General features: G+C 44.9%; 1 protein-coding gene across 1 annotated transcript in view; it reads right to left on the minus strand.

Annotated features, from left to right (window-relative positions):
* The window catches only part of aff1 (AF4/FMR2 family, member 1), a 24,263-nt gene extending 7,628 nt beyond the window's left edge, over window positions 1–16,635 (minus strand). Inside the window, exons 1-4 of the mRNA XM_059547363.1 lie at window positions 16,269–16,635; window positions 12,930–13,050; window positions 3,317–3,796; window positions 279–314 (exon numbers count right to left, since the gene is read on the minus strand). Of these exons, the coding sequence (XP_059403346.1) occupies window positions 279–314; window positions 3,317–3,796; window positions 12,930–13,050; window positions 16,269–16,333 (702 nt within the window). The 5' untranslated portion in view covers window positions 16,334–16,635. The remainder of the gene's footprint in view (window positions 1–278; window positions 315–3,316; window positions 3,797–12,929; window positions 13,051–16,268) is intronic.
* Window positions 16,636–17,500: the final 865 nt, after the last annotated feature.

Below are 17,500 nucleotides of genomic sequence, written 5' to 3' on the forward strand. Positions count from 1 at the left end.
TATCATATAAATACAATAAAAAAACAAAACAAATAAACACAGCAATTCATATTATATAAGATTTTTTAAATTAACATGATAAAAAATCCAAAACCTTTTCAGACATAATCTCATTAAATGTCCTTAAGTGAAGTAACTTCATAAAAGAGCATTCTGCTTGTAATAAGTCCAGGACAATCCAATAAAATATGTTTAACAGATAAGGGTATTTTGTGAGAGAAAGACATTGACATCCTGTAGCTTCCCAATCAAACGAGACCGTCCCAAACTCAACTGACCTGCAGAATGTCCTCCACACGCACACCAGACACAATCTACAGAAGAGAGAGATGTGACCTTGATTATAGTGATGGCTTGTTCTTTAATTGATTCCATCATTCTTAATGAATCTTTAATGTGATTTGGGAAGAACAAGTAGTCTCGGGGGGTGGGGCAATTGTATTAGACTTTAGTCTATTATATATAGACTAAAGACTAAAACAATAAATACATCTTTTCTGTACAGATCTGTATTATAGTTTTGTCTTGATTGTGGTTTGATCAACATTAGCGTTAGGGCTGCATGATACATTGTTTCAACCGCTGTCACCTCCGCTTTCTTAGTTGGGGAGAATTGTTTTTCCAGCGATATCGTCGACTTGATTGCACAGATACTATGTAGCATCGATATCACGATGGGATGTGCAATGTTTAGTATACTTATATTATACTTCTAGTTATACTGATATATTATACTTTTCTTTGAACACACACACACAGTCGGCACCGAACCGCTAAAGTCGGTCTACACTGGACGTGCAATGCGACCATTGCAAATCATTTGAATGGAGTCAGTTCATCACAAATAAAACACAGCAGCAGTTTACTGTCTGGGGTCTGTGGCCCAGTGTAGACAGCTTCTCTGACTGTAGGACCTGCGTCTCTCGGTGTAGGACCTGCGTCTCTCGGTGTAGGACCTGCGTCTCTCGGTGTAGGACCTGCGTCTCTCGGTGTAGGACCTGCGTCTCTCGGTGTAGGACCTGCGTCTCTCGGTGTAGGACCTGCGTCTCTGACTGTAGGACCTGCGTCTCTCAGTGTAGGACCTGCGTCTCTCAGTGTAGGACCTGCGTCTCTCAGTGTAGGACCTGCGTCTCTCAGTGTAGGACCTGCGTCTCTCAGTGTAGGACCTGCGTCTCTCAGTGTAGGACCTGCGTCTCTCAGTGTAGGACCTGCGTCTCTGACTGTAGGACCTGCGTCTCTGACTGTAGGACCTGCGTCTCTGACTGTAGGACCTGCGTCTCTGACTGTAGGACCTGCGTCTCTCAGTGTAGGACCTGCGTCTCTCAGTGTAGGACCTGCGTCTCTCAGTGTAGGACCTGCGTCTCTCAGTGTAGGACCTGCGTCTCTGACTGTAGGACCTGCGTCTCTGACTGTAGGACCTGCGTCTCTGACTGTAGGACCTGCGTCTCTGACTGTAGGACCTGCGTCTCTGACTGTAGGACCTGCGTCTCTGACTGTAGGACCTGCGTCTCTGACTGTAGGACCTGCGTCTCTCAGTGTAGGACCTGCGTCTCTCTCAGTGTAGGACCTGCGTCTCTCTCAGTGTAGGACCTGCGTCTCTCTCAGTGTAGGACCTGCGTCTCTCGGTGTAGGACCTGCGTCTCTCGGTGTAGGACCTGCGTCTCTCGGTGTAGGACCTGCGTCTCTCGGTGTAGGACCTGCGTCTCTCGGTGTAGGACCTGCGTCTCTCGGTGTAGGACCTGCGTCTCTGACTGTAGGACCTGCGTCTCTGACTGTAGGACCTGCGTCTCTGACTGTAGGACCTGCGTCTCTGACTGTAGGACCTGCGTCTCTGACTGTAGGACCTGCGTCTCTCAGTGTAGGACCTGCGTCTCTCAGTGTAGGACCTGCGTCTCTCAGTGTAGGACCTGCGTCTCTCAGTGTAGGACCTGCGTCTCTCAGTGTAGGACCTGCGTCTCTGACTGTAGGACCTGCGTCTCTGACTGTAGGACCTGCGTCTCTCAGTGTAGGACCTGCGTCTCTCAGTGTAGGACCTGCGTCTCTCAGTGTAGGACCTGCGTCTCTGACTGTAGGACCTGCGTCTCTGACTGTAGGACCTGCGTCTCTGACTGTAGGACCTGCGTCTCTGACTGTAGGACCTGCGTCTCTGACTGTAGGACCTGCGTCTCTGACTGTAGGACCTGCGTCTCTCAGTGTAGGACCTGCGTCTCTCAGTGTAGGACCTGCGTCTCTCAGTGTAGGACCTGCGTCTCTCAGTGTAGGACCTGCGTCTCTGAGGCCCAATCCAAATTCTACCCCTTAGCCCTTCCCCTTTCTGTCTCGATTCTCTGTTGGTTGGAGGGGTAGGGGTAAGGGGAAGGGCCACATAGCCTTTCAAACGAAGATTTCTCGGGACCACACTTCAAACTAAGGGGTATGAATTATCTCGGCAACATGGCTGCTACAGCGAACAAAAAGACACATAAATGTAAGCTTTTTTGGCATAAATAAAGATTTTAATGAAAAGTAATCATTTGTTTTGTGTTACATTTGCAAAGTTCATATTAACGGTCATGTTACTCAAAGACATGTTTGCAAAAAATTGCTAATATTTGCTAACGTCATATCATAACAGACTGCATGATAGTGCCACAGCATATGTCTGATCAGGGCGATAACTGCTGTAGACATTGATGGGGGCTAATCCTCGCTATAATTAGAAATCGCTAAACCATTTTCTCAAATATTGAGAGCGAGAGAGAGAGAGAGAGAGAGAAAGAGAGAGAGAGAAATGGAAGTTGCGTGTATTCGCGTCTGTGCGTTTATCTTTTTAGAGTGAGTTTACTTAAAAACAGCGATTGTGTCCTCTCGTCGCTGGAAAATATAATGTAGCGATTCAGTAATTAAACTGTATTTAATAAAAGTCGTGTGGCAGTGTTGACAAGTTTATTTTCTCCTGGATGTGTGAGCTGCACGATTTCCGATGTGTGTGTGTGTCAGTAAGCAGCTCATTAATACAGTCACCTGGTGATATTTTTTTTTTTTTTTTTTTTTTTTTACATATAATATGTCTTGCAGATAAACAAAATATCGCAAGGTACGTTTTTTTCCAATAATATGCAGCCCTAATTTGCATAAGTTGTTAATGTGTTAGGGAAGTAACCCATAAGATTTTAATTGTATTTTGCTAAAATGAACAAAAAGACTCAGTTTGCTGAATGAGACTCAAAGGTCTGAGTTGGTAAAATGACCACAATTTCCCATTACTACTTGATTAACGTTTGAAAACACTCACAAACACACACAGGCTTAGTCTGGCCCTCACTGTAACACTCACATCAGTAGCCTGCAGAGGAGCAAGGTTTGGTTTGCTGTTCTCCTTCAGGTCCTGTAAGTGCTCATAAGACTGCAGTGAGGGCTTCAGTTCAGGAGAGCCGCTGGTCACCTGATCCGGACCGTCCATCGGCCTCACGTACGCTGTGGGCTTCTTGACCTTGTCCATTTTACTGTGCATGTTCAGCGGTGGTGCGAGGGTCAGCGGAGGTGCGTCCAGCCTGCAACGCTCTGGAGATGGGCCGGTGTCCGAGTCACTGGACTGCAGAGGGGACAGAGGCTCCGCTGGGGGGGACAGGGCGGGGAAACAGTCCCAGCTCTCTCCTGAAGCGGCTCTGGAGTGATCCGTGTGTCCCGACTGCGCCTGAGGGAACTGTGTGGAACGGTTGTAAGAAGACGCAGGGTCCTCAGGTCCATCATATCCATCCTCATAACTACCCAACATCCTCTGGATGCGACTCGACAGCTCGTCATCTTTGATTCTCTGCAAAGTAAATCAGACAAAGGAAGTGTCTTTATGCTCTGTTATTGTGCAGCAGTCACATTGAGGGTTAGCGTCTCAGATGTGATTGATTAGCGCTGGACTCTCCTAAAGCACTGACACACAACTCATGTGTTTTCACTAAAATACACCAACCCATCCTGTTCGACAGGACACTGATATATGATAGAAATACGAAGAATGATAGTAGGTTTCAGTATTCAGCATTTAGGCCAGGGAGATAAAACCTTATCAGTATTATTGACGGCGCTTCCGCTCTTTGTATTAAAGAGATACTCCACCCCAAAATGAAAATTTTGTCGTTAATCACTTACCCCCATGTCGTACTAAACCCATAAAAGCTTTGTTCGTATCCAGAACACAATTTAAGATATTACGAATGAAAACCAGGAGGCTTGAGACTGTCCCATAGACTGCCCAGTAAATAACAGTGTCAAGGTCCAGGAAAGAATGAAAGATATCGTCAGAATAGTCCATCTGCCATCAGTGGTTCAACTGTGATGTTATGAAGTGGCGAGAAGACTTTTTGTATGCGAAGAAAACAAAAATAGACTTTATTCAACAATTCGTCTCCTCTGTGTTTCTCCACATCACTCTGTGTACGCTCTTCTGTGTCAGCTGTGCCACAAGGATGCGCTGTTTTCATTCAAATCAAAGCGCAAATACGTGAAAATACTAGGGGTGTCGAAATTAATACTTTCTACAATGCATCGCGATGCAGACGAGTTTGATTCTGTATCAGTTCAGTAAAAGACCATAACTGGATAATAACCTACTAATGCTTTTCTAAAGTCATTTGTTGCACACATGCTCTGGAAATCTGGCCACATTTCGGCTTTTATGAACAACCTGAGCACGAGCTGAAGAAGAGACACTGTGTGTAAATGAGGCTCTTCTCTGACTGTTTCTGAGGAGTGTCCCCGAAGAGTGAATCCTTATAAGAGAAAACAACTAACGATTCCTAACACCGTGTCAACACCGAATGCGAGCGGCGTGGCAAAATACAATAGAGCCGCTGATCTATAACAGAGATTCAGTATATATAGATCAGTCAGCAGAACTCCGTATAATCAGTGATGCTGTCTACACTCAATGACACCACAAATCGGTTTATGACGAGCTGACACAAATTTCAAATGGTGCCACATGACAGCTTTCACATCCGATGTGATGACTGAGGATAATGGAGAATGGTTTGCAGATCCTCAATACCACTGACAAACAAATAAACTTGTCAAATGTGTGGTAAGTACTGCTGCTCCATCCACAGTATAAACAGAGTACGTGTGATTGTGAATCTCGAAAGTTATAGTGAAACTAGAAAGCGGTCATGCATTCGGGGGGCATCATTTTCTGAAATAATTTGTATTCTTCATATATCTGACTGCTTGTATTTATTGTATAAATATGAAGTAAAATTTTAAATTGAGGATGCATCGTGATATCAAACTGAACAGAATCGATGAGATGGTAATCGTAACCGAACCTAACAGTGAGACCAGTGTAGGTTTACACCCCAGTAAATACACTAGGGGTATTAGAAATAGATATACGTGAGTATCACAATATTTTGTTTGGTGATACTGTATCGATTCTCAAAAACTGAATATCGATATTTAAAAACAATAATAATTCATGCAAGATTCATGGAAATTGTTTCACTGTCTGAGTGATCTGTGATCACGCCATCATCACACTCACAACACATCTCTTGCTGCACTGATTACAAATACGTCTACTTCATCGATGCAGATAGTGAGTCAAACACACACTTTACTCAAAGACCTTGAGAACACAAACACACTCTGAGTTTCACATCATCACGTGATGACCAGCAGGATTTCAGATCAGAAACTGAGAAATTAATCAAGTATTAAAACTCTCTGCCTGTTTCCATATGAAGAGACACACACACAGTAGCATCTGTGAACACTTGCTCCAGAAACAGAATCATTACAAGACACAAACACATGCACCACACTAGGGCAGTCAATTTAAAATAAAAATCCACATTCGATTGCAAAAGTTTGGCGAATGTTAGCTGTCCGTTAAGGAGGCTGCTTTAAGGCCCGCCCCAGATATACTTCACATTCAGTGTTTTGTTCCGTCTCACACACAGCCTCATCTGCACAGCTTTCAGAAGACGGACGAGCTGGACACGCAGTACCACTTCTGTCATCATTCACCTCGTGCATGAGCTGTTGACAGCCGTGAAATTTACATAAAATTACATAATGCGGACGGTCAAATTATACTTTGGCCTTTATCAGTGGCGCACGAGATGCGATGACAATATAAGTGTCATTGCATTATAATGTTTTTGTGAACCTATACAGCTGAAGCAACTAGATGCAGCGCTGCTGCCATGTTCAATCAAAATATAGCGGAAAAATAGAATGAGGAGAAGATCTTGTTTACGTCAAAACTGAAACCAAGCCATTCACACAGAACGCATATTTCATTGCATCGTCTCACACAAGAGAGCCGCATGTTTAGAAAGCCATGTAAAGTGAAGGTGGGTTAAGTTTTTTTCAAAAACATATCTTGAGACTTTATGGCAGGTTTTTCCCATAGTCTATGGATTTTCCCCATCCCACTGCATTTTATGTTTAAAAAAAAAAAAAAAAAAGTACTCTGTGTGATTGGCTTTCACCCCTTTGTATTAAACTATGTACACATGATGCTGTTTTGTTTATAGTTCTTTAAGCTACTTAATTATACTTGGTTTATAAACATTATTTAAAATATTATGCACTTTTTTCACAGTCATATTTTCTTATGAAAAACAAACGGTCACACTCACACATGGTTACATGGTCACACTCGAATTTGAATATAATTTGAATTTTTATATTTAATTGCAAATTTGAATTTAGTTTTTAAGCCATTCTGACAGCCCTACACCACACACACACATTCACACACACACACACTCACTTACATGCACGCACACACATTTAGCATGCACCACATACACACACATGCACATACTCACACAGACTCTCACACACGTACTCACAGACTCACACACACACACAATCACACACACTCACTTACATGCACACACTCGCACCACATACACGCATATGTTCACACAGACTCTCTCTCACACACTTACATGCACACACACACACACACATAGCACACATGCATCACACACACATGGACTCTCACACATCTATCACACTCACACATGCGGTCACACGCAGTTACACACACACGGTCACTCACACACACGGTCTCACTCACACACACGCGGTCAAACTCACGGTCACACTCACAAACACACTCGTGGTCACACTCACACACACACACACACGGTTACATGGTCACACTCACGGTTACACTCGTGGTCACACACGGTCACACACTCACACACACGGTCACACTCACACTTGGTCACACTCACACACACGGTCACACTCACACACACGGTCACACTCACACTTGGTCACACTCACACACACGGTCACACTCACACACACATGGTTACATGGTCACACTCACGGTCACACACACACACTCGAGGACATACTCACACACAGTTACTGAGTCACACTCACACACACGGTCACACTCACACTCACATGGTTACATGGTCACACTCACGGTCACACTCACACACAGTTACATGGTCACACTCACACACACGGTCACACACGGTCACACACTCACACACACGGTCACACTCACACTTGGTCACACTCACACACACGGTCACACTCACACACACATGGTTACATGGTCACACTCACGGTCACACACACACACTCGAGGTCATACTCACACACAGTTACTGAGTCACACTCACACACACGGTCACACTCACACTCACATGGTTACATGGTCACACTCACGGTCACACACACACACACACTCGAGGTCATACTCACACACAGTTACTAAGTCACACTCACACACACGGTCACACTCACACACCCGGACACACTCACACACAGTTACATGGTCACACTCACACACAGTTACACACTCACACTCACACACGTGGTCACACTCACACACGTGGTCACACTCACACACGTGGTCACACTCACACACACATGGTTACATGGTCACACACACACACTTGAGGTCACACTCACACACGGTCACACTCACACACACGGTCACACTCACACACACGGTCACACTCACACACGGTCACACTCACACACACGGTCACACTCACACACGTGGTCACACTCACACACAGTTACACAGTCACACTCACACACACGGTCACACTCACACACAGTTACACAGTCACACTCACACACGTGGTCACACTCACACACGTGGTCACACTCACACACGTGGTCACACTCACACACGTGGTCACACTCACACACAGTTACACAGTCACACTCACACACACGGTCACACTCACACACATGGTCACACTCACACACACGGTCACACTCACACACACGGTCACACTCACACACACGGTCACACTCACACACACGGTCACACTCACACACACGGTCACACTCACACACGTGGTCACACTCACACACGTGGTCACACTCACACACACGGTCACACTCACACACACGGTCACACTCACACACGCGGTCACACTCACACACGTGGTCACACTCACACACACGGTCACACTCACACACACGGTCACACTCACACACGTGGTCACACTCACACACGTGGTCACACTCACACACAGTTACACAGTCACACTCACACACGCGGTCACACTCACACACGTGGTCACACTCACACACGTGGTCACACTCACACACGTGGTCACACTCACACACACGGTCACACTCACACACACGGTCACACTCACACACGTGGTCACACTCACACACAGTTACACAGTCACACTCACACACACGGTCACACTCACACACACGGTCACACTCACACACGTGGTGACACTCACACACGTGGTCACACTCACACACAGTTACATGGTCACACTCACACACAGTTACACACTCACACTCACACACACGGTCACACTCACACACACATGGTTACATGGTCACACACACACACTTGAGGTCACACTCACACACACGGTCACACTCACACACACGGTCACACTCACACACGTGGTCACACTCACACACGTGGTCACACTCACACACGTGGTCACACTCACACACGTGGTCACACTCACACACAGTTACACAGTCACACTCACACACACGGTCACACTCACACACGGTCACACTCACACACGGTCACACTCACACACGTGGTCACACTCACACACGTGGTCACACTCACACACACGGTCACACTCACACACACGGTCACACTCACACACGTGGTGACACTCACACACACGGTCACACTCACACACACGGTCACACTCACACACACGGTCACACTCACACACGTGGTCACACTCACACACGCGGTCACACTCACACACGCGGTCACACTCACACACGTGGTCACACTCACACACACGGTCACACTCACACACGCGGTCACACTCACACACGCGGTCACACTCACACACGTGGTCACACTCACACACACGGTCACACTCACACACACGGTCACACTCACACACGTGGTCACACTCACACACAGTTACACAGTCACACTCACACACGCGGTCACACTCACACACGTGGTCACACTCACACACGTGGTCACACTCACACACGTGGTCACACTCACACACGTGGTCACACTCACACACACGGTCACACTCACACACGTGGTGACACTCACACACGTGGTCACACTCACACACAGTTACACAGTCACACTCACACACACGGTCACACTCACACACACGGTCACACTCACACACGTGGTGACACTCACACACGTGGTCACACTCACACACAGTTACATGGTCACACTCACACACAGTTACACACTCACACTCACACACACGGTCACACTCACACACACATGGTTACATGGTCACACACACACACTTGAGGTCACACTCACACACACGGTCACACTCACACACACGGTCACACTCACACACACGGTCACACTCACACACACGGTCACACTCACACACGGTCACACTCACACACGTGGTCACACTCACACACGTGGTCACACTCACACACGTGGTCACACTCACACACACGGTCACACTCACACACACGGTGACACTCACACACAGTTACACGGTCACACTCACACACACGGTCACACTCACACACACGGTCACACTCACACACACGGTCACACTCACACACACGGTCACACTCACACACACGGTCACACTCACACACGGTCACACTCACACACGGTCACACTCACACACGTGGTCACACTCACACACGTGGTCACACTCACACACGTGGTCACACTCACACACACGGTCACACTCACACACACGGTGACACTCACACACAGTTACACAGTCACACTCACACACACGGTCACACTCACACACACGGTCACACTCACACACACGGTCACACTCACACACGGTCACACTCACACACACGGTCACACTCACACACGTGGTCACACTCACACACAGTTACAGTCACACTCACACACACGGTCACACTCACACACAGTTACACTCACACACGTGGTCACACTCACACACGTGGTCACACTCACACACGTGGTCACACTCACACACGTGGTCACACTCACACACAGTTACACAGTCACACTCACACACACGGTCACACTCACACTGACACACACGGTCACGGTCACACTCACACACACGGTCACACTCACACACACGGTCACACTCACACACACGGTCACACTCACACACGGTCACACTCACACACGGTCACACTCACACACACGGTCACACTCACACACACGGTCACACTCACACACACGGTCACACTCACACACGTGGTCACACTCACACACGTGGTCACACTCACACACGTGGTCACACTCACACACAGTTACACAGTCACACTCACACACGTGGTCACACTCACACACGTGGTCACACTCACACACGTGGTCACACTCACACACGTGGTCACACTCACACACGTGGTCACACTCACACACGTGGTGACACTCACACACGTGGTCACACTCACACACAGTTACACAGTCACACTCACACACACGGTCACACTCACACACACGGTCACACTCACACACGTGGTGACACTCACACACGTGGTCACACTCACACACAGTTACATGGTCACACTCACACACAGTTACACACTCACACTCACACACACGGTCACACTCACACACACATGGTTACATGGTCACACACACACACTTGAGGTCACACTCACACACACGGTCACACTCACACACACGGTCACACTCACACACACGGTCACACTCACACACGTGGTCACACTCACACACAGTTACACAGTCACACTCACACACACGGTCACACTCACACACGGTCACACTCACACACGTGGTCACACTCACACACGTGGTCACACTCACACACGTGGTCACACTCACACACACGGTCACACTCACACACGTGGTGACACTCACACACAGTTACACAGTCACACTCACACACACGGTCACACTCACACACACGGTCACACTCACACACGTGGTCACACTCACACACGTGGTCACACTCACACACAGTTACACACGTAGCCACGTTTCTAGCATTTGTAAAACTGCATTTTTCCATCTCAAAAATATATCTAAATTACGGCCTATGCTCTCAATGTCAAATGCAGAAATGTTAATCCATGCATTTATGACCTCAAGGTTAGATTATTGTAATGCTTTATTGGGTGGTTGTTCTGCACGCTTAGTAAACAAACTACAGCTAGTCCAAAATGCAGCAGTAAGAGTTCTTACTAGAACCAGGAAGTATGACCATATTAGCCCGGTCCTGTCAACACTGCACTGGCTCCCTATCAAGCATCGCATAGATTTTAAAATATTGCTTATTACTTATAAAGCCCTGAATGGTTTAGCACCTCAGTATTTGAATGAGCTCCTTTTACATTATAATCCTCTACGTCCGCTACGTTCTCAAAACTCAGGCAATTTGATAATACCTAGAATATCAAAATCAACTGCGGGCGGCAGATCCTTTTCCTATTTGGCGCCTAAACTCTGGAATAACCTTAGGCTGCATTAATTAGGTAAACCGGAACCGGAAACACTTCCCATAACACCCTATGTACTTGCTACATCATTAGAAGAATGGCATCTACGCTAATATTTGTCTGTTTCTCTCTTGTTCCGAGGTCACCGTGGCCACCAGATCCAGTCTGTGTCCAGATCAGAGGGTCACTGCAGTCACCCGGATCCAGTACGTATCCAGACCAGATGGTGGATCAGCACCTAGAAAGGACCTCTACATCCCTGAAAGACAGCAGAGACCAGGACAACTAGAGCCCCAGATACAGATCCCCTGTAAAGACCTTGTCTCAGAGGAGCACCAGGACAAGACCACAGGAAACAGATGATTCTTCTGCACAATCTGACCTGCAGCCTGGAATTGAACTACTGGTTTCGTCTGGTCAGAGGAGAACTGGCCCCCCAACTGAGCCTGGTTTCTCCCAAGGTTTTTTTTCTCCATTCTGTCACCGATGGAGTTTCGGTTCCTTGCCGCTGTCGCCTCTGGCTTGCTTAGTTGGGGACACTTCATCTACAGCGATATCGTTGACTTGATTGCAAATAAATGCACAGACACTATTTAACTGAACAGAGATGACATCACTGAATCCAATGATGAACTGCCTTTAACTATCATTTTGCATTATTGACACTGTTTTCCTAATGAATGTTGTTCAGTTGCTTTGACGCAATGTATTTTGTTTAAAGCGCTATATAAATAAAGGTGACTTGACTTGGGCTAATGTTACCTCTGTGCATCCCTCAACAGTGTTCTGCAGCAGCGTCTTTACACAGTGCTGTTATTACCTCGCTAGTCAGAGATGTCATGTGTATTTACTTCTGGAAAATGTCTGTAATGTTGACTTTGTTAATCCTGTGCTGTATAGGTACTGTATGTTAATTTTTGTTATTACAGTTTTACTATGCGAAGTGATATGGAACTGTAATGCAGTCAGGAGAGCTGCCTGGATCTACGTTCGCCATGCGTTTCCCTTAAAATAATTTCCCACCTCAGACCGTTCGTCAGCCAATCAGATTCAAGCATCCAACCCCCCATAGTGTAAAACACCTTATACGGCTTGTTGAAGAGAGGAGCGATTCCATCATACTGCGTCTCCTCCAGCTGCACCTCCTGACTCCGTCTCTCCTTCTCCATCCGCCGCAACGTGTTACGATCCTCCATCTGCACACTGCATGAACACACACACACACACACACACACAGATGAGTCAGGGGATGACCAGAAAATACAAACCTAAAATCAACTTGTTTACATTAAAACTCAACATGTACACTCGTATGGCACACCTGGGGATTGTTTCATAAAACTAGTTTACCAAATAAACCAGTATTTTTTCATTCAGTTTGACTTATTGTTACTTGATTTGGTGTCAGAAAGCAAATTCACCATAGAGCTCAAGTTTATGCTGGAAACTAGTCTGACCCTCACTCTCAGGTGAAGCTGAGCTCCTAGGAACACATTGATATCAACACTGCATTCTCACATACAACCATTTCACTTTATTATCAGTCCAAAAATAAAAGTATACAGGAAATGCAACTTAATCTCATATATATATATATATAAAGGCTACAACCAACTGTAATGTATTGTGCCCAAAATGTAATGAACTTTAAGATATATGAACACAGTTTCTACAGTTGTGCATTCAGTTGATCAGCAGTTTCTAGCCACGCAGCCTTTCTCTCGGGTTTTATGGTTATTAGTAGAACATTAAAACATTACAATCTAAAATTGCTCTTTAAAGGTCACGTTTTTCGTGTTTTTTTGAAGCTTTGATTGTGTTTACAGTGTGCAATATAACATGTGATCATGTTTCCTGTGTAAAAAAACACAGTATTTTTCACACAATTCACCTATCTGTATACCGCTGTTTTCACTGTCATAACGGGCTGATGACTTCCTTGTTCTATGAAGCCCCTCCTTCAGAAATACGTGACGAGTTCTGATTGGACCAGCGGTTCCTGTGTTGTGATTCGACAGCAGCTGAGCGCACGTTACCCTCCTGGAAACGCGATTGGGCTAGTTTTGGAGTAGTTTAGAGAAGCAAGTGTGCAGGAGGATGTGCTGGAGATGTACTTATAATCACAGGAGCGTTTTTACTGACAAGATGCGCATGAAAATCGCATTTGTTTTGTTGCACAGCCCTTACATCTAGTTAACAAAGCTAAACAGCGTTGCCCTTTGTGTAATAAGTTACAGAAACTGTTAAACGCACCAACTTAAATAATAAAATACACTTACAGGTTTTGGTCCATAAACAACGCCTTCTGCAGACAAAGAGGGAACTGCTCCATCTTTCAGGAATAATCTTTGTGCGAATCCGGCATTAAACTGATTGAGATTGAGGAAGCTGTCCTCAGCAAAATGTGCTGCACATAGTTTTACATGTGGATTATTATTTTTGTGAACCAAGCTAAACATAAATTGTAACCATTAATCTCCAAGTACAGCGTCCCTGGGAAGCCCAAACAAAGATGATTGGACTCCGAGATGAAAATAACAGCGTTTCGACGACATGGAGACAAACACAAACGCAGCTCTTCCTCTCCTCTGTCGGAGCGCAACAAGACCACGCCCCCTGTTTGTGTATTCCTGTGGGCGGAGCTTAGTCAAAAAACTGTGTTAGTGACGTCATTACTGCAGGAACTAGAGGGATGTAGTCCAAACGGGTCGTTTGATGGAGGCGAATTCTGTTAAATAAAATATCTGCTTGGCATTGAACTTTGAGCTTTAGAATTTAACAGATATTATTTATACTCTAACAACAACATTACACACGAACTAAAGTTTAAAACATGGGATCACGAAGAACGGGACCTTTAAAGCAAAGAAATCAATTAATTACAAATGATAGAAATCAGACTACATTTTAACCGATAAGAAGCTTTTGAGCTAATAATTAGGGCTGTATTAGCCAGCTTTATTTTGATTTACAGATACTGCTATGTTAGAAAAACATTTTTTATGAAGGATTAAAATTTTACGTCACATTTAATGTCCAACAAATATTTTAGCAGAATGTATATTTTACTAAGAATTAGTAAAGTTTTAGTAAAATGGATATATTTGCATTACTTTTTTAACATTTACATATGAAAAATATACATGTGACGTGTCAGTTATGCCCTGAGGCAAACACAACGTCTCAAATGCATTAAACATCACAAATATATTCACTCTGATCCATGATCCACCTTGACTCACTGAACATGGATCTAATCAGTGAGACTGCGTGAGCTTAAATTGTTTATGAAACAGCTTTAGTACCGATTGATTTGTTCGGTTATTTCAAGTCAGGTTTTGGACTTAAATCACGATTTTCTTAGCGTCTTTTATGGAACAGCCCCCTGATCTGTGTGTGTGTTCATGATGAAGGGAAATAAAAGCACAAAGAGGCTCTTATGTTCTGAAGGGTGTGTTCTGCGTGTCTCAGGTGTGTGTCCGGAGGGGAAAGTGTGTAAGGAACATCTGCTCTCAGTTAAGACTCTCTCTCACACACACACACACACACATCTGTGCAAATCACCTGCTCATCATGTCTGTCATATAACAATAATTAGCACTATTGTAGCTATTTATGCTGAAAATTAATAGAAAGACAGAAAAGATTATAAGAAAAACATTTCAAAAAGTCACACCTGAATCTGATACACACACGGCTTAGTCTCTGTATTAATAACTACATTCAATCCATAATAACCCATACTTCATATTTCAAGGTTCTTCCTCACCTTCATCATACAATATAAACAGACATACTCGTGTTTGTGTTGATGAGACACCGCAGATACAGTCACACTCATCTGACACTAAAGTGATTATCAGTGTTCACTGAAGGTCAAAGGTCACCACAGCAGTGACCAACACAAACACCTGCAGTGACTGGACGCATGTTAGACGTGTGTTTTCTGTTCAGTGTGTGTGTGTGTGTGTGTGTGTGTGTGTGTGTGTGTGTGTGTGTGTGTGTGTGTGTGTGTGTCAGATTCAGATGAATGAATGTGTTTTTCCGGCCTAAAACTATTTGAAACACACACTGTTATAATGATCTTACATCACACACACAAAACACAACAGACACAAAAGAACATACACACACTGATAAGTTTGACAACAATCATTAATTAATTTAAATCATATCATATGACTCAAGAAAACACTGGCGTCTTTACGTTAGTATTTACACATGATGTCACTTCACTTTTATTTAGTTTATATTCATGTAATCATTTGTGATTCAGACAGTTCAATTCTAAACTTTCAATCGGTTTTATGAGTTGTCGGTGTCTCGTGTGTCTGTGCGGAAGTGGTGTGTGTTTACAGACTTTAAGTGGTTACTTGTGTTTTATTTCCTCATTTAGAGATGGTTTTCCAGAGTGTTCTTACCTGCTCCTTCCGCTCATTCTCGGTCTGCACTGTCCGCGGTGTGGCGTCGGCTGTCGGTCGCTCATGACGACACAATCCGCCGATTTATCACATTTCTTCAAATCTAGAAAATCAACGCTGATTTCAGAAATCACAGTTCGACTGAAGCGAGCTCTCGAGCAGAACGGAGCTCCGCGGACGCGTCCACTCCTGAGGCGGTCACCCGGTGCTACATGCTTCAGATCAGTGGGTCAAACACACACGATCTAACTCTATATTGAACAACATGTTCTGTTTATTCACGAGTTTATTAAGAATTTTAACAATTAAACATTAATTCATATAATTATTCGTCCGGATATCATGAGGAAAAGCGCACACCCCCGCGCAGTATTACATGGTTCCGGCTAAACACTCCTTTTATGGGCATGTTCTTTCAGGAGCGCGCACGTCAACAATTACATCATCACGGTAGAGCAGTTATACTGTTTTAAAGTAAATAGTAAAACAGAGATATTGTAAAAATACATACACTGTTAGTAAACGCTTACAGTTTTAAGTAAAATAAATGAAGGTTAAATAGCTAAATGAAACTGAATTTGATTGTCATTTTTAATTGTGTTTTTAACTGCCATGTAATTCAGTTGAAATAGTTATAGTCTGTTTTGTTTGCACAGTCAAGACTAATTGATAATGATAATGTAGCTCGGATTGCACTGTTAATCAAACTGAGACTGTTTTCGAAATAGTTCCCTTTTAATAATAGTACACTTGTACTGGAAAAAGTCATTTTTCTCAGATTTCTGAAGCCTTTTTCAATCACGCAGTAAAACTGCACGACCATTGGTTCATGGAATTCGATAGAAACCTTATGCCTCAGCCGGCCAGGCTGCTTCAGCACTGCACTCCATGGTGGTGCTCCAAGTGTACCAGGCACAGCTCCTCTGCACCATAGATGAAGTGGGGCAAACCCTGTCCACATTTAAGGACACGCTACTAAGACCACCACCCAGGCTATCGGGCATTCGATGGCCAGCTTGGTGGTGTTGGAACACCATCTCTGGCTGAATCTGACAGAGATCAAGGACGTGGATAAAACCGTCTTCCTCGACTCGCCTGTCTCCCCCGCTGGTCTCTTCGTTCCCACTATGGATGGGTTTGCTGAACGCTTCACTGCTGCACAAAAGTCGTCCCAGGTTATGCAATGCTTTTTTCCCAAGTGCTTGTCTTCATCAAGTCAAGTCAAAATAAAT

This window comes from Carassius carassius, unplaced genomic scaffold (assembly GCF_963082965.1).
Source record: "Carassius carassius unplaced genomic scaffold, fCarCar2.1 SCAFFOLD_85, whole genome shotgun sequence".
Classification (NCBI taxonomy): domain Eukaryota; kingdom Metazoa; phylum Chordata; class Actinopteri; order Cypriniformes; family Cyprinidae; genus Carassius; species Carassius carassius.